The sequence below is a fragment of the Megascapheus bottae genome, chromosome 29 (assembly GCF_031878675.1).
Source record: "Megascapheus bottae isolate mThoBot1 chromosome 29, mThoBot2.hap1, whole genome shotgun sequence".
In the NCBI taxonomy this organism is placed as follows: Eukaryota; Metazoa; Chordata; class Mammalia; order Rodentia; family Geomyidae; genus Megascapheus; species Megascapheus bottae.
In genome coordinates, this window is record NC_143537.1 from 15,906,750 (window position 1) to 15,924,019 (window position 17,270).

Genomic DNA, 17,270 nt, shown 5'->3' on the forward strand with positions numbered 1-17,270 from the left:
TGATTGAGGGGCATCTCCTCATCAGAAGAGTTGCATGAGTGGCAGTGCTTTGCTGTCTTACACCTCCTAGGAATCGGAATCCTCACTACATAGAAGAAAAGTAAGAAATAAAGGGCAAACAGAAAAAGAAATACTAACTACCTAGACTACCAAAAATAAACTCAAAGTAGAAGAGTCTGAGGGAGAGCTTCATCCTAAAATGGGCAACAGGAGTGTTGGGTCTGCTATAGAAGGTCTATTCTGCTGGCATGTTCCATTATCAGGTAAGATGATGGAAAGGTTAGCTCCCTCCATGACTGGACTTCCTTCACCGTGTATGAATGATGTAAATTCTTTATGATATCTACTTCGTTTGAAACCAGAGCAGACTGTCCAAACTTTCCCTGCCTTTTTTACGGCCACTAGTTTTCCAGTGACTCTGTGGTAGGGCCACTTTTCCTCGGCCAATACCTATAATTGGTTGTCCTCACTGTGTGACATTGACCGGTCAATATCACTTACTAGAACAGTTAGACAATATGCCGTTCTGGGCCATTGTTCTTGTGCTAATGATCGTGAGGACCTACTGCTCACTATCGGAGGTAAATCTATCTTTAAAAAAAAGTAAATATAAATACAAATAGTGAACAGCGAAAAATGTGCCTCAGGGACTTGTCCTGAAACAGGCAGCAGGAATATTAGATCCACCCCCAGATGGCCAGTTCTAGACCAAGAGGATTTGATCAGCTGCCTCAGTCCACTGGAATTGTTTAATCACATGCAGGGGTGCATTGACCATTACCTGAGTGTCAGTGACTCTGTGGTAGGACTGTTACACGTCCTGGCCAAATCGGCCAATCCCATTGGCTTCCTTGTGTGATTTTTTTTGTCTTGTGCCTCTCATCTGAGGAGAAAGGCAAGAAGCAGTTCTCTACTAGCATCTAACCATCATGAGTTGCAATGTGAGTGACACATTAAAAAAAAACTCACTGGAAAATAAGTATAAAAACAGGAGAAAATAGGGAACAAATGAATAAGCAACCAAATATAAACACAATGAAAGACTCAGAGCCTTCATGTCCAATAGTCAGCCAGGGGCATTTCACCCGCTGCACAAGGCCATCCTTGCTGACCAGTTTCATCACCAGGTAGATGTGGTCAGCTGCCTCGATGACTGTACTCCGCCATCCCAAGTATGGGTGATACAGATTCTTTATGATATCAGCCTCATTTACGACCAGAGCGGGCTGCTCTCCCTTCTCTAGGACTTTTATTGCCACAAAGGTAGCAAGAAACCCAGTGGTAGGCTACTTTTACACACCCAAAAAGTACCTTTGAAGATAGGCCACCATGTGATATTGATTGGTGAGCATCTCCTCCACAGAGGAGCGAGACAAGAAATTGCTTGGGGCTGCTAATCAGGGTTCCCTAATTAAGATAAAAAGGAATAAAGTAGAAACAGCAAATAAGATACTGACCAAAAAAAAAAAAAAACCTTCAAGACCTTGTCCTCAAACAAGTGGCCATGGTATCCCATTGGCAGTGAGTGGTCTTGCCTGCTCTCTAATTTCTAGACCAGGTAGATGTGGTCAGACCCTCTGATAACCTGGAATTCCTTCACCATGTGTGAGTGGTGCTTATATCCCTTACAAACCAGAGCGGCTTCTCTTCCTTCCACAGCACACTTACTGCGACCTGGGTGTCGGTGACTCCTTGGTAGGTTGTAAGTTGTTTGCATATGGCCAAAGCTGCCATAGCCATCACCCTCACCATGTGATATTGATTGGGGAGCATCTATCTCCTCACAAGAGGAGCTGGGGCAAAGAGCAGTGCTGTGCTGCCTTCCATATACCAACCATCCTGAGAACCTAACCCTAACAGTGAAGGGAAGAAAATTAAAATAAGAATGAATATCAAAATCACAGAAGCCCAAACCAAACAGAGAAGAGTCTCGTCCTGCAACAGGAACCAGGGGTGATAGATTCGTGACAGAAGTCTATCTTGCTGGCCTGTTCCATCGAGCTCCCTCATGGCTGGACTTCCCTCATCTCAAATGTGGGTGCTGCAGATTCTTTATGATATCTACTTCGTTTGCAACCAGAGTGGACTATCTAACCCTTTGCAGCCCTTTGGCTGCCACTTGCGTGTCAGTGACTCTGTGGTAAGCCAATGACCCCATGACTGGTGATCCTCACCATGGGATATTGACTGGTGAACTCATCAGAACAGCTTGGGCAATCAGTGATTCTGTGCCATGGTCCTTGTGCCAAGGATTGCGGGGTCCTAGTGCTCACTAAATGAGATAGATACAATGAATTCTGAAGACAGACAATAAAATGAAAGGAAGGGCCTCAGGAACCTGTTCAAAAAACAGGCAGCAAAACTATCAGAACCCAGAAGATCTCTCCAGGTGACCAGTTCTGGACCAAGTAGATTTGGTCAGCTACCTCGACCACCCTGGAACTATGTCAGCATCACAAACTGAACTTGTCCTCACCCAAGTGATTACAGTGCCCCCTCTGCTGTGGGGTGGTCTCCTGTGCTAGCCAGATTCTAGGCCAAGTAGATATAATCAGACCCTCTGGTTACCTGGACCTCCGATTACGCATGGGTTATGCAGTGTCTTGACGACCTTCCCTCCTGTGCAACTAGAGCAACTGCCACTGCACTTTTACTAACACTTGAGTGTCAGTGGATCTCTGATAAGCCATTTTCATATGGTCATAGCTACCATGTCTCTGACCGTCACCTTGTGATACTGATTGACGATCTCACCAAAAGAGCTGGGAAAAAAGCAATGCTGTGCTGTCATCCATGTACTAACTACATAGGTCACGGTGGGAACAAGCTAAAGTAAAACTCATAAACATTTAAAAACAGGAGGAAAATAATACTAAAAACCCACAGAAAGGAGAGACTGAGAGCCTTGTCTTCTACAGTTGGCAGATGTGTTCTATTCACTACCTTGCTGACCAATTTTATCACCAGAGAGATGTGGTGAGCTGTCTCTTTAACACATGTTGGTTATGCAGATTCTATGTCTACTTCATTTGCAATGAGTGGACTGGTTTTTTTTTTTTTTTTTTTTGCTAGTCCTGGGCTTGAACTCAGGGCCTGGGCACTATCCTTGAGCTTTCTCAAGGCTAGCACTCTACCCCTTGAGACACACAGCACCACTTCCAGCTTTTTCTGTATATGTGATGCCAAAAAAGTCAAACCAGGGTTTCATGCATGCTAGGCAAACATTCTTACCACTAGACCACACTCCCAGCCCTGGGCTGCTCTTTCAGTACTGCGCTGCTTCCTGGCTATATCATGACTTTATGTGTATGCAAATGAATTGCAAACAAGAATTGTAACCTAACGCCAAGTTCACTAATACTTGAAACAGTCAACAAGTGGAAACAGTCAACAGATGAAATAAAATGTCTACATACAAAAGAAATGAAACACATATATATATAACATGGTCACAACAGATCATTTTCACACCATTTATGTGAAATGTATTGAAGGAAACCAATTTATTGAAACAAAGTAGATTGAAAGTGTTCAGCAGTAGAGTGTTGGGAAAGTTGTTGATCAATGATTCTGGGTTGTTTCAAATGTGAAAGTTTTGAAATAGTGGTATTAGTTGCACAATAATTGGTGAAATAAAGACTGAGATTTAAGTAATAACAACGTACTAGTGGTTATGTGCTGGGGATTGAGGAGAAAAACTGGGAAACTGTTTACTACTTGGAAAGTTTCTGTTAAATCTAAAATTATTCTCAAACAAAATTTGTTTTTTGTTTTTGGCCAGTCCTGGGGCTTCAACTCAGGACCTGCGCACTGTCCTTGGACACTTTTTGCTCAAGGCTAGTGCTCTGCCCTTGAGCCATAGTGCTTCTTCCAGCCTTTTCTGTATATATGGTACAGAGAACCCAGGCTTTCATGACTGCTACCCGAGCACTCTACACTAGGCTACACTCCTGGCCCCCCCAAAATTTGTTTTTAAAGTGCAACTAGGCAAGGTGTAGTGACAAATCTGTAACCTCAGCTCTCAAGGTAGGCAGATTAATTTAAAACTAGCCTATGCTGTATTTAAACACTGCTTTAAAAGAGAGAGAGACAGAGAGAGAAACAAAGAGAGAGAGAGAGATAGGGGGCTGGGAGAGAATAAACCACCCTCTAACAAAACTGAAAACAAGAAGACAGAAAAATTTCATGAGTGATTTTCTAAAAAACACACCTTTAAGGGGGAAAAAATTTTTTTAAAAAGCACTGGGCATCAAACCCAGGAAATGGCCTGCAGTAAGCAAACCCTTTACCACTTGTCATGTCTGTCAGTCAAGTCTATTTGTAGAGTCTTCATAACTTTGCCCTGGCCAGCCTACAACATGTGATCATCCTGCCTCTACCTCCCGAGTAGCTGGGATTACTGACATGCACCAGCTCACCCTGTTTCATAAATTCAGAAAAGGAAGGAACACTTCCTATTTTTATAATCCAAGGACAAAATGAGAACCTAATTATAGCAATTTCCTAATGAAGAGTATGACAAAGAAAATCCTAAACATATCCCCTCCCCCTCCCTTCCTCCCCCCCCCCCCCATCTCTCTCTCACTCACTCAACGATTTAAGCCAAGCACTAGTGGCTCATGTCTGTAATCCTAGCTACTCAAAAGGCTGAGATCTGAGGTCCATGATTCAAAACTAGCCCAGGCAGGAAAGTCCATGAGCCTTTTATCTCCAATTCACCACCAAAAAGTAAAAAGTAGAGCTGTGTCTCAAGTGGTAAACTGTAAGCCTTAGGCAAAATAGCTCAGGAACAGTGCCAGGCCCTGAGCTCAACAACTGGCAAAAAGAAAAAAAAGGATATTTTATGGGGCCGGAAGTTTGGCCTTGTGGTGCTTGCCTAGCTTGCACAAAGACCAGGATTCAATTCTTCGGTACCATATACATAGAAAAAAGCTGGAAGTGGTGCTGAGGTTCAAGTGGTAGAGATCTAGCCTTGAGAAAATCCAAGGACAGTGCTCAGGCCCTGAGTTCAAGCCCAAGGCTGGCAAAAAAAAAAAAAAAGATTTTCTTTCTAAAGACTGATTGGGGCCACACACCATACCTTGCTTCACAGTAACCAGTCCAGAGAAACACATCCTAACAAAATGTTGAATTCTTCCCCCACTGGTTTTGAAGAACTATAGTTATACAGTCACCAGAGCCCAACTTTAATATTATATGTAACAAAGTTTTATAGCTTTCATCTAACTTATTGACCTAGAAAAGGGTTAACAGCACATTTTAAAAATAAACTAGGCTGGGCACCAGTGGTTCATAACTGTAATCCTAGCTACTCAGGATCATGGTTTAAAGCCAGCCTGGGCAGGAAAAGTCCATGAACCAGCAGAAAATTTGAGCTATGGCTCAAGTGGTAGAGTGTTAGTCTTGAGCTGAAGAGCTCAGGAAACACACCCAAACCCAGAGTTCAAGCCCCATGACCCACCAAAAAAAAAAAAAAAAAGGAAAGATAAAATTAAGACAAATTGGGGCCGGGAGTTTGGCCTAGTGGTTAAAGTGCTTACCTAGCATGCATGAAGACCCAGTTCAATTCCTCAGTACCACATACGTAGAAAAAAGCTGGAAGTGGTGCTGAGGCTCAAGTGGTAGAGTGCTAGCCTTGAGAAAGTCCAAGGACAGTGCTCAGGCCCTGAGCTCAAGCCCAGGACTGGCAAAAAAAAAAAAAAAAAGACAAATTAATTCACATATCCGAGGCCAGGAGTTTGGCCTAGTGGTAGAATGCTTGCCTAGCATGCTTGAAGACCCAGGTTTGATTCCTCTGTACCGCATACATAGGGGAAAAAAAGCCAGAAGTGGTGCTGTGGCTCAAGTGGTGCTGTGGCTCAAGAGGTAGAGCTCTAGTGTTGAGAAAGTCCAAGGGCAGTGCTCAGGCTCTGAGTCCAAGCTCCAGGACTGGCAAAAAAAAAAAAAAAACAAAAGAAAAGTAAACTACTAAACAAAAAGGGCTATAACAAAATAACTATAACAAAATGCAGGAAAAAGGAATGGCATTCCAGCAATCTAGTTAACAAGAATGTAGACAATGATGAATGATAAGAGATGAGGGAACAGGTGCAGAAGGAAGTAATAAGAGAACAGTTCTGCTTATAGATAGAATTTAAATATAAATTGAAAAGGGCTCTAGAAAGGGGGTGAAAATATGTGTTAAAATTGAATGCTGAAAGGCAGGAGTTTAAATATAATAGCATCAAGGAACAGCAAAGATGGAGCAGGACTGAATAGTAAATGGAAATAACAGTGTATAATACAAATCAAAACTAAAAAGATATACAGAAAAAAATCCATGTGGTTAAATGTAAACAAATCAGCCAGGAGTTTGGCCTAGTGGTAGAGTGCTTGCCCAGCATGCACAAGGACCCAGGTTTGATTCCTTTGTACCACAGACACAGGAAAAGCCCGAAGTGGTGCTGAGGCTCAAGTGGTAGAGCTCTAGCCTTGAGAAAACCCAAAGACAGTGAGTGTTCAGGCCCTGAGTTCAAGCCCTGGGACTGGCAAAAAAAAAAATAAATAAACAAAATCAAAGTCAAACCAATAAAGTAACACAGGCTGGAATGTATCTACACAGATCACAGGCCCAAAGCACCATTTTATCAGGTGGTGCCAATGTAATTCTCTCCTTGCTTGTGAGGGTGAATGCTACAGACAGCAGCCACGCAACTCCTTTCAGGATCCTAACTGCTTCTTATGGCTTCTCTCCTGTGTGACCCTGCATGCTGCTGCCTTTGGCATCTCTGCCACCTCTAGTGGTTGGGTAATCCAGAAGTCCCTAAACCTTTCTCTAGCCTTCAAATATCAGGGTTGTAGTTCAATCCCAAAGCCTATCTGGCTTCAAGCTGTATGCAACCCAATCAGTGTAAGCTGATCCTAGCTAACTACCACTGATGCTGTATTTTCTGAAATGGCCCCCACAGAAGGAAGATGTTGGGTGGGGGCAGCCAGTGGCTGGGGTCTGAGTTTGCCTGCCAGTAACCAATGTATACTGACCTATGACTAATCAGAGCTCTCAACCAGCAGAGGCTAATCATTTGTACTTAGAAACAATGGTTGGCCCAAGGCTTTCACTGAGGAACTGGCCAACTCTCCCAGTCCAGGTCACCAATGATGGACATGAGCTATGTGGACACTGTCTGGTGCTGCAGATCAGCTGATTGCTGATTGTTTTTTGGTTTTCAAGGCCCCAGTGCTATCTCATTCTTAGGGACCTGGTTTGAGTTGGCACCTGTGGCTCATACCTGTAATCCTAGCTACTCAGGAAGCTGAAATCTAAGCATCACGGTTCAAAGCCTGCCAAAGCAAGGAAGTCCATGAAACGCTTATCTCCAGTTAACCAACAGAAAACCAGAAATGACACTGTGTCTCAAAGCTCAGGGACAACATTCAGGCCCTGAGTTCAAGCCCTACCACCACCACCACCAACAACAAAAAGAACCTAGCTAGCTGCTAATGAAACCTGATGCCTGGAAGTAGGTCTGCCTCAAACAAGATGCCCTCACACAAGCTGGCATCTAGCTCCAACTTGCCAAGACATGGGAAATGTCTTCATGATAGGCTGGTCTGTCATGGAGACGTCATTGACCTACCAAATCCCCACACTGAGATCTGATGCTTTCAGATAGGGATTTGCCCCACAGCTAGGTCTGCTGATCTGTCACCAGGTCCTCTTCTTTTTCCTAGGAGATCTGGGGCTGGTGGTACAAACTCTTGGCTCATTTTCTCTGTCCTCTTTCCTGCCTTGTGCTGCTCAATGACCTCCCTAAGTCTGGCTTTTCTAAATATAGTCTCTTAGAATATTCAGAGCCCAAAGAAGAAAGTCACCCTGCTCTAAGGCAGGCAATTATGTCCTCTTTCCCCTTTAATAAACTTCTGTTGTTCCTTTTCTTTGCAGTCTTCCTGAGCCACATATCTATGTGCCTTTCATCATTTAATCCTAAATCATTTTTTCCCCACATTCCTTCAAATGCCATGGAGATTCATAGCAGTTTTTGATTAAGTTCTCCCTCCCACTCTGACCCCTAACAAAAGGGAAACAGAAGATTTGATCTAGCTTCAGCCAAAGTCACAAATCTGACTGTTAAGAATATGATTAAAAAGAACAGCAGCAAGGCCAGTGCAGTGGCTCATGCCTGTAATCCTACCTCCTTGAAGGCCGAGATCTGATGATCAGGGTTCAAAGCCACCCCAAGCACAAAAGGACCTGAGACTCTTACTTCCAATTAACTTCTAGAAAATGGGAAGTGGGGCTTGGCTCAAGGGTAGAGCAGTAGCCTTGAGCTGAAGAGCTCAGGGACAGTGCCTAGGCTGAGTTTAAGCTCCCTGGATGTTGATGAAAATGAACTATACAACTGATGAGCAGAGATGGGAGGGACTGGGAGTGAATGAGGAAACAAGATACAGTACAAAAGGAAATGTATTTGTTAGCTGACTCATAATATTTTTTTTTAATTTAACCAGCTACTCAGGAGGCTGAGATGTGAGGATCACAGCTCAAAGCCATCCTGGGTAGATCTATCTAGAGCATCAATTTTGGGACTATATGCCAGAAGTGTGATCCTGTGCAGAGCTAAGGCTACTTTAGTTCTCACTATATCTAGTTTCTCAAATACTTTATCAAACTTGTGCCAGTAGCTCACATTATAATCCTACTTAGGAAGCTGAAATCTGAGAATCATGGTTCAAAGCCAGCACAGGCAGAAAAAAATCTGAGACTCTTTATCTCCAAAAAACTACACAGAAAAAGCTGGAAGTAGAGTTGTGGCTCAAAGGCTCGAGTGGTAGCCTTGAGCCTAGTCCCTGGGCTGAGGGACTGTGCCGTGGCTGAGTTTAAGCCCCAGGAGAGGCAAAATAAATACTCTAAAGAGAGTCTGAAAGATGCTAGGCAGTACCAAGTTGGAAGGCAGGAGGAAAAAAAGGCCACACCCTGCCTTCAACATACTCTATGGGGCAATTCACACTTTCCACAAAAGAGCCTTTCATGACTTAATTCCTAAATGCAAGAAATTCCAGTCAAGACAGCCAGCTTGCCTGCCTGCCTTGGCAAATCTTAAACATTTATTTGTCTGCTTTTCAAGTTTCAATAAACCTTTTCAGCTAATACCCAGAAACAGAAGTTATGGGGAGGCCCAATATACCATCAGGCACACACTGAGGACTGCTCTATCCAGATAGCCGGTCTTGAAAATGGAAGCAGATCACAGATAAATGAGTAAGATGCCTCAGTGCTGTCATCTCACATAGGTTCTAAATCCCTCCCATCCAGCATTTCCAATCAATATACGACATGATGTTCCAAGCATAAAGCCACTGGATAACAGCAATGGAACTTTCAGAGCAGACTGTACCATGTCAAATACAATACTGGAGAGCCCTAGGTACACTAAGAAATGGTCCTGCAAGCAGAGGCAGCCTTCCAGAAAAAGGGAGCCTACGATGCTGGAAAGAGCACAATGATCAGCCAGTTTTCTTTCCCTTCCTACATTGCTGAAGTGTCAATATATGTCAGCACCCAGCAGTGAGCCTAAGAAAAGTTGCTACACTGGAAATGGCATTCCTTGCAGGCAGAGTTCTGCAGCTGACAGAGACTGTAAGCTATTCAGGCTCACTTTCCAGATGCAGGACTGTGCTGTTCCTACTACATGTTACCAGTGAAATGAAACACCCTTGTAAAAGCACTGATTTGGACCTTTACAATTTATTTTTTAAAACCTTATTCAAAATATTAAATAATACAATTTCAGATACGAAAAAAACGCTGCAATAAAACAGTTCAGGTGTATATCCATTGTGCTTCCCTTATTGAGAGTCAGCTGTCCACTGGAGAGCAGGATGGATGGCACTGCAACTCCAGCTCTACCCAAAGCATGTGACCACTGGCTCCCCTGGGCTTTGGTTAGCACACGGTAAAGATTAGGTTTCCATGACAACAGGATTCAAGCCACATATTTATATACTGATCAATTCTTTATGATAGAAACACAGGCTAAAATGAAATATAGTAAATAATTTCCAGTTGCTGTAAATAACGAATAAAACAAGACAGGGCATAGGAAGGTCATTGTACATACATACATACACACATACATATGTATATACAATGTATACATACATATACTATGTGTATACATATATATGTACATATATATATACCCTTTATACAAATGACTCCAGTAATTTTAGTTTGAAAGACCTGCATATATTATTTAAATGATGACATAAAGGATTTATTCAAACGTATTATACAATAAGAAAGTGAACAAATATAACTTTAAACTCTTCCTGTTGCCTGAAACCTTGGGACCAGTGCTACAATGAACTGCTAAAATTAAACTTCACACATTTAGTTCTTTATCACCTTTTCTACCTCTAAATTTAACTCAAACCAAAAGCTGATATCTATATGATATTTTATCTTATGTTCACTGCAAACTATATTCTCTTTTGCCAGAGTTTCTGACATACTTAATGTGTTGCCTAAAACTGGGGTCAGATTGAATAGGATCACTATCTTAACTCGTGTTTTAATTGCCTAAAAATATCTAGAGAAGTTCTCTTGAGAGAAAAACAAGTGTTAATGCACCACATTATCACATATCATACCCTTCTACTTACAGTGTGGGACCAATAAGAAGTGCTTAAAAAAATATCATTTGGATGGCAAAGAATAATCTAAATCAGTATTAGATATGTTAGAAATTTTTTGAGATGTTTTACAAGTAGTATTAGCTTGAGAACAATAAATGGAAAATAATAAAAACTGTAAATATAAAATGATGCTTAACTCATATTTTGGACACCTGATTAATTCAGCTCTAAAAGTGTAGATACAAAAGAGTATACTCTTTGTTTGTGACACTTAATTTCCAAAGCACCAAGGCAAAGAGAGAGATCTACCTCTTGTGTAAGTACCAAATGCCATGGCAAACATCTGCACAATATCATATATAAAAAGTCAAGCAAATAAAATGACATAATAAGCAAACTCAAATCACAGTGCTTTAAAAAATATAATCATTGGTAATCTTTAGAGAGGGCATAGCCTCATTAACATTCTGGTCTAAGCGATGATATTCCACTGTTTTGGAACAAAGGCCATCCCGCCATTTCCTGCTTTGAACTAGAAGGAAAATCTGGAATAAAACAAAATTAGACATTCATAAGAGAAAACAGAAGATATATTAAAACTTTTCAAGCAAGTTCTCTCTTTCTCACAAACTCACACACACACAAAGTTGCATCAAAAATATGTTGTTGCCAGGTGCCAGTGGCTCACACATGTAATCCTAGCTACTCAGGAGGCTAAGATCTGAGGATGGAGGTTCAAAGCCAGCCCAGGTACTAAAGTCCATAAGACTCTTATCTCCAATTAACCACCAGAAAACCAGAAATGGTGCTGTGACTCAAAACAGTAGAGTACTATCCTTGAGCTGAAGTGCTTAGGCTCAGGGTTCAAGCCCCATGACTGCCAATAAGTAAATAAGTAAACATGAGATAGGAAACCAGGCACTAGTAGCTCTCACCTATAATCCTAGCTACTCAAGAAGCTGAAAACTGAGAAAGTTCAAAGCCAAGCCTGGGCTGAAAACTCTGAGACTCTCATCCCCAACAAACCAGCAAAATTAAAATCAGAAGTAGGGATGTGACATCAGCCTTGAAAGAAAAAGCCAAAGGAGAGCATCAAGACCTGAGTTCAAGCCCCAGTACTGGGCGCGCGCGCGCACGCACACACACACACACACACACACACAAAATCTAAAAGTTATAACATGTACACATATATAGACTAGAAACAGAAACACACTAAATGCTAATAATGCTCTAGATAGTAATGAATAGCTGACTGTTTTTTTTCTTTTAATTTTTCCCCCTCCTTTTTCTTGAAACTGGGTCTCATTAAGGACCTGGAACTCACTAAACTGGACTCAAACATGATCCTCCTGCCACAAACTCCTGAATGCTAGTGTATACCAGCATATTCAGCCTAAATTTTATTTTCTAAATACCCCAACCTTTTACCACCACTTTTAACTTGACTAAAAAAATAATTTGAAAATAACTCATATAATAAAACTAGAGGGACTTAAAAGTCTCAAACTAAAGCTGGGAATGTCACTTAGTGGTAGAGCACAACCTGCCATGAAGCCCTGAGTTCCAATCCTCAGTACAACATAACCAGAAGAAGCTGGAAGTGGCACTGTGGCTCAAGTGGTAAAATGTTAGCCTTGAACACAAAGAAGGTCAGGGACAGTGCCCAGGCCCTGAATTCAAGCCCCAAGACTGGCAGGAAAAAAAAATTCTCAAACTTACCTTCCTTTTGTTGTGATATGTAACATAAACAACAGCAATACAAAAAGCAAAAATAATAAGGTGAAAAAAGAAGTGGCTATCTTCCTCTTCTACTTCTGAGGACGGGGCCTTAAAAGATTTCACTGACTGCTCAATTTCCATATAACTCCTGTTTTCTTCCAAAGTCTCATCAGGCTCATCGTCCCTAGGGCTAGTGGTCCAGTCATAGTCTGGTTCTCCATAATCTCCATTGTCCAGAGAGTCTTTGGCTGTGGATGGAGAACTGTTCAGTGTGAGAAGATCCTCCTCTTCCATGCTAGGATCTTCATTGTTCTCAGCCTCCTCTAGGGACACCGAGGTGGTAGGTGAGGGACGGGGAGCCACAGATGTTCCTTTACTTTTCCCCGTGCTAGTTGGGGGAGCGAGAGTGGTACTGATTTGAAAAACAGAAGGTTTGGTTTGGTTTTCCTGTGGTGAAACAACCACATTTAAAGAAGCATCTGTATTTTGTACAATTTGGCCAGTTGTATCTAATATAGAGGAAATGAAGAAAAACGTTATATGAAGAAAAACATTATTATATTATATTTAATTCCACTAAGCAAAAAGCTTCCTTACCCCTTTTCACTATGCATTTCTCTTGGCTAATAGCTAGTCTATAACTTTCTCCTAAGTAGTTAAATCTCAATGGCCATCTGTTGTATTTCTTATTTTCTACTTATTTTACCTATTCAGCACAGCAGATTTATTGAAGTACATGAAAAGATTAGCAGTTAGGTACATAAAAATTAAAATCAGAGCTGGGCATTGGTCGGTCAGCTGTAGCTTTGAGCTCAAGAGCTCAGGGACAGCGCCCAGGTGGAGTTCAAGCCCCACAACAGACCAAAAATTACCAAAAAAAAAAAAAAAAAAAATCAGAACAGGAACAAGTGGCTCACACTGTAATCCTAGCTACTCAAGAGGATGAGATCTATGGCAAACTTTTAAGTGCATATACAGACACACTCTTTGTACATTTGTTTTTATGTGAACTTAAAATTTTGTCTGAAAAAAATAATTGGAGAGGGGCAGAGTGCTTGCCTAGCATGCATGAAGACCCAGGTTCGATTCCTTGGTACCACATTCACAGAAAAAAAAAGCCAGAGGTGGTGCTGTGGCTCAAGTGCTAGAGCTCTAGCCTTGAGAAACCCCAAGGACAGTGCTCAGGCAAAAAAAAATAAATAAATAAAAATAAAAAAAAGTGAAGATAAGGCTCACAGACCTTCCTGCCCAGGCTGGCTTTTAACTATGATCTTCAGATCTCAGCCTCCTGAGTACCTAGGATTATAGGTACCACGTACTCAGCCGGAAGTGGTGCTGTGGCTCAAGTGGCAGGGTGCTTTGAGCAAGCAGTGTCCGAGGTAAGTTAAGTGCCCAGGCCCTGAGTTCAAGCCCCGGGACAGGCAAAATAAAAAATAAACAATACATAAAATAAAAATAAATTAAGAGGGCTCGGGACGCCACCACCGCTCCCCCCTTCCCCGCATTCTGGTCCCTGCATTTCCCAACCTGGCTTCTCAAGACCCTGGGGAAAACCCCCACCGTCTCGGACCCCTCCCCGGCCTCCACGAGACGAGGCTCGGTCCGCTCGGGACACCCGGAAGCGTCTTCCCCCGGCCCGGCCTGTCTCCCGACCCCGCGCCCCTCGGGCAGCCGCGTTCCCTTTACCAGCAGACACGGCAGAAGCAAACAGAAGCGCCAGGACGAGCGGCCTCGCCAGCCCGCCGGAAACGCGGATGCCCAGCCCCAGCAGTAAGTGCGCTGGCACGGCCGCTCTCATCTTCCCCAGGGCGGCAGCCGCCATAACGGAATCAGCCGGGAACCTGCGCTGTTGCTAGGTTGTACGTCATGACGCCGGATATGCGTCAGGGGCCGCGCCGGAGCCGCCTTACGTCCCAGCGTGATGACGTTTTCTGTCAAGGGCTGGTGGTGGCGTCGCGGAAAGGGCGCCTTTTTGCCTCTCATTGGGAGGTTACTGGGAAACGCAGCGCCCCCTTCCCCTACAAAAGGTAAAAGAAAGGAAAATGTCACTATCTATAATCATATTTATTATTGCGACAAATATTTACTTCATCACCTTTGGGGAACAATGGTGAATGAACGCCAAGCGTATGCAGTTTACTTGCTTGTGAGGCAGATTACAGTGTCGAGTATACGTTATATAAGATGGCAAGCGCATATGTTATGTAGTTGTATGTGTATAATTAATATTATATTTTTAGTTGTGTACGGTTTATGTGGCTTAGTTATACATTTATAATTAAAGTTTGTAAGCCCTTGGTATACAGAAATTTAGAAACTTCCAAGAAGTTTACTTAGGGCCCTGACACAATGCTTTGGTCTGTATGTTCTTTTTTTTTTCTTTTCTTTTCTTTTTTTGCCAGTCCTGGGCTTGAGCTCAGGGCCTGAGCACTGTCCTTGGACTTTCTCAAGGCTAGAGCTCTACCACTTGAGCCTCAGCACCACTTCTGGCTTTTTTCTATGTATGTGGTACCGAGGAATCGAACCCGGGTCTTCATGCATGCTAGGCAAGCACTTTAACCACTAGGCCAACCTCCCGGCCCCTGGTCTGTATGTTCTGTGAATGCTTCCTTCATAAACAGCTCTCAGCTTCCGTTCATCAGTTTTTCAGGAAATCAAGGTAGCACAAAGCCCATATTTACTGTGTCCACAGCAGTGCAGTGATTTCCTCAGAAGAGTGCTTGTGTCCCCCAAAGACAACTGAGCTGCCCCTAAAGAGAAGGGCCTGTGTTCCCAATCAGGTTTCCCCACACCATTTATCTGGCCCCAAGACAACACAGAAACACAGACTCTTGTTCAGAAAACTAAGAAGTCATTCACTGCATTTTTCAGAAGTCTGCCACAAGCCCATTGAGAGAATAGTGCCCTTACTGCAACGCTCCAGGTTAGCCAAGGCACACAGTCTTGCCAAGTGCCTTGAAGTTTGTCTTCTGTCAGTAGGCAGAAAACACCATTCATTTTCATGACTAAGCCTCTTCAGTCTTCTACTTGTTTGGAGATTGTTTCAGAATTGAAGAAAACTTATAAACTTAACACACTGCAGTCCTCTTCCTTGATGATTTGCCCATTTGTCTTCATAACAAACTTGCTTTCTTTTTTTTGGGGGGGGGGCAGTCCTGGGGCTTGAACTCAGGGAGCTTTCTCAAGGCTAGTGCTCTACCACTTGAGCCACAGCACCACTTCCGGCTTTTTCTGTGTTAGGTCGTACCAAGGAATGGGGCCCAGAGCTTTGTGCATGTTAGGCAAGCACTTTACCACTAGGTCACACTCCTGGCCTAGCCTCAATTATTTTAACTGATGTTTTTGCATAGTGATATCCCAACACACTGCATACAATAGGCATTTAATAATGAACTTGTATGTGAAATGTTTTCACATATTCAAAGGGCTCTTATATACATGTCAAAGTATTTAACACTGTACCTAGTACCTAGCAATGTACCTAGCAATGACTATGTGCCAAAACCTAGACAAATTTTAACATTCTTTTAAAAACAGCTGCATGTCCTTATAAGCCTGATGACAACATTGACAAACACTGAGACATAGTTTCTGGACATCTGATCCTTGTTTTCTTCTTTGGAAAGTACTAGGGTTTGAACTCAGGACCTTGAGCCTGCTACACAGGCTGTCACTTGAGCTATTCACCTATCCCTTTTTGATTTTGAGATAGGGTCTCAATAGCCAGCCTGGACTGCATTCCTATTTATACTCGCCAAATAACTGGGATGACAAGCCACCATACATTTATAAGTAGTGAGTACATTACTTCTTGAACATTGTTACCCCTTCCCATATTTTCTTCCTGCTTTCCCCTCCCCCTCCTGTTATTTCTAAGTGAGACTATTGTATATTGATGTAAGCTTACACACACACACACACACCACATTCACTTGAAGTCATTAAAAAAAATTACAATTTGTCCCAATGTAAACCAGAAACATTAATTTAAAATGAACAAATCTACACATATGTAAATACAATTTACATATAACTTGTATGTAAATGTGATTTGCATGTATCTGAATCCTTGGAGCTAACTCCAAAATTATCCCTGGCCATAACCTACTGGTAGAAAGTTGTATGATGAGGTTTATACCTGATTAGGTTACCTCACCAAGTACTTAACTTTTTGGAAGGGAAATCATCCTTTGAAGTAGAGAGAAGGCCTAACCTATCAAGTCAGCCATTAAAAGGAACAGAGTAATATCTCATGCCTGTAATCCCAGATACTTGGGAGGCTGAGACCTGGCCGGTAACAGTTTGAAGCCAGCCTAAACAGAAAAATCTAAATTGCCACTCCATCTGCAGTTAACTAGCAAAATAAAAAACCTTGACCAGAGGCATGGTTCAAGTGGTGGAGCACCAGCTGGGAGCAAGAAAGCTGAATGAGCGCATAAGGCTCTGAATACTGGCACATAAAAACTTGAAAATTAGGGTGGTGGAGGAAGAGGGGGACAAAAGCATGAAAAGGGATATCAAGGTTTGAGAAGTAATGTACCCATTACATGACAAATGTAACTGTAACCCCTCTATATATTATCCCAGCAATAAGATAAATAAAAATTGAAAGAAAAAAATAGAAATAATAGAAAATTAAAAGAAAAACAAAAAAGGATGAGCTCTCCCTGGAAAAGATTTAAAGTCTAAGGGACAGAAAAGTTTATATATTCGTGATATAGAGACAAAGATAACATGAGAAGGAATTCTGGTGGGCTCTAGGCCCAGAGAACGGTCCCCAGGTGTTGACAAGGAAAAAAAGGACTTTTATGTTACAACCAAAAAAAGAACTAACTCCTGCTAAATCATGCAGAAGATGTCGAGCATCTTACTAATGAGAACAAAACCTACTTGACAACCCAATTTCAAGCATTTTTAGAACCTGAAGAAAGCCC

The 17,270-nt window shown here is 42.3% G+C and overlaps 1 protein-coding gene and 1 long non-coding RNA gene across 3 annotated transcripts in view; one reads left to right on the forward strand and one right to left on the reverse strand.

The window, feature by feature from the left end:
- Window positions 1–9,705: 9,705 nt before the first annotated feature.
- Window positions 9,706–14,201, reverse strand: C29H5orf15 (chromosome 29 C5orf15 homolog). Its single transcript, XM_090320857.1, has 3 exons — window positions 14,023–14,201; window positions 12,337–12,845; window positions 9,706–11,159 (listed from the first exon to the last, which is right to left on the reverse strand). The coding sequence occupies exons 1-3, from the start codon at window positions 14,156–14,158 to the stop codon at window positions 11,028–11,030; spliced, it is 777 nt and encodes a 258-aa protein (XP_090176983.1). The 5' UTR covers window positions 14,159–14,201; the 3' UTR covers window positions 9,706–11,027.
- Window positions 14,202–14,274: 73 nt separating this feature from the next.
- Window positions 14,275–17,270, forward strand: part of LOC150044871 (uncharacterized) — a 58,018-nt gene continuing 55,022 nt past the window's right edge. For both annotated transcript variants that reach the window (XR_016533115.1, XR_016533114.1), the window contains exon 1: window positions 14,275–14,363. This is a non-coding gene — a long non-coding RNA (uncharacterized LOC150044871). The remainder of the gene's footprint in view (window positions 14,364–17,270) is intronic.

Coding starts and splice junctions, on each gene's coding strand:
- C29H5orf15 (XM_090320857.1), bottom strand. CDS start 14,158: ATGGCGGCTGCCGCCCTGGGGAAGATGAGAGCGGCCGTGCCAGCGCAC. Junction 12,846..14,022: donor TGCTTCTGCCGTGTCTGCTG/GTAAAGGGAACG, acceptor CCTCTATATTAG/ATACAACTGGCCAAATTGTA. Junction 11,160..12,336: donor CATATCACAACAAAAGGAAG/GTAAGTTTGAGA, acceptor GTTTTATTCCAG/ATTTTCCTTCTAGTTCAAAG.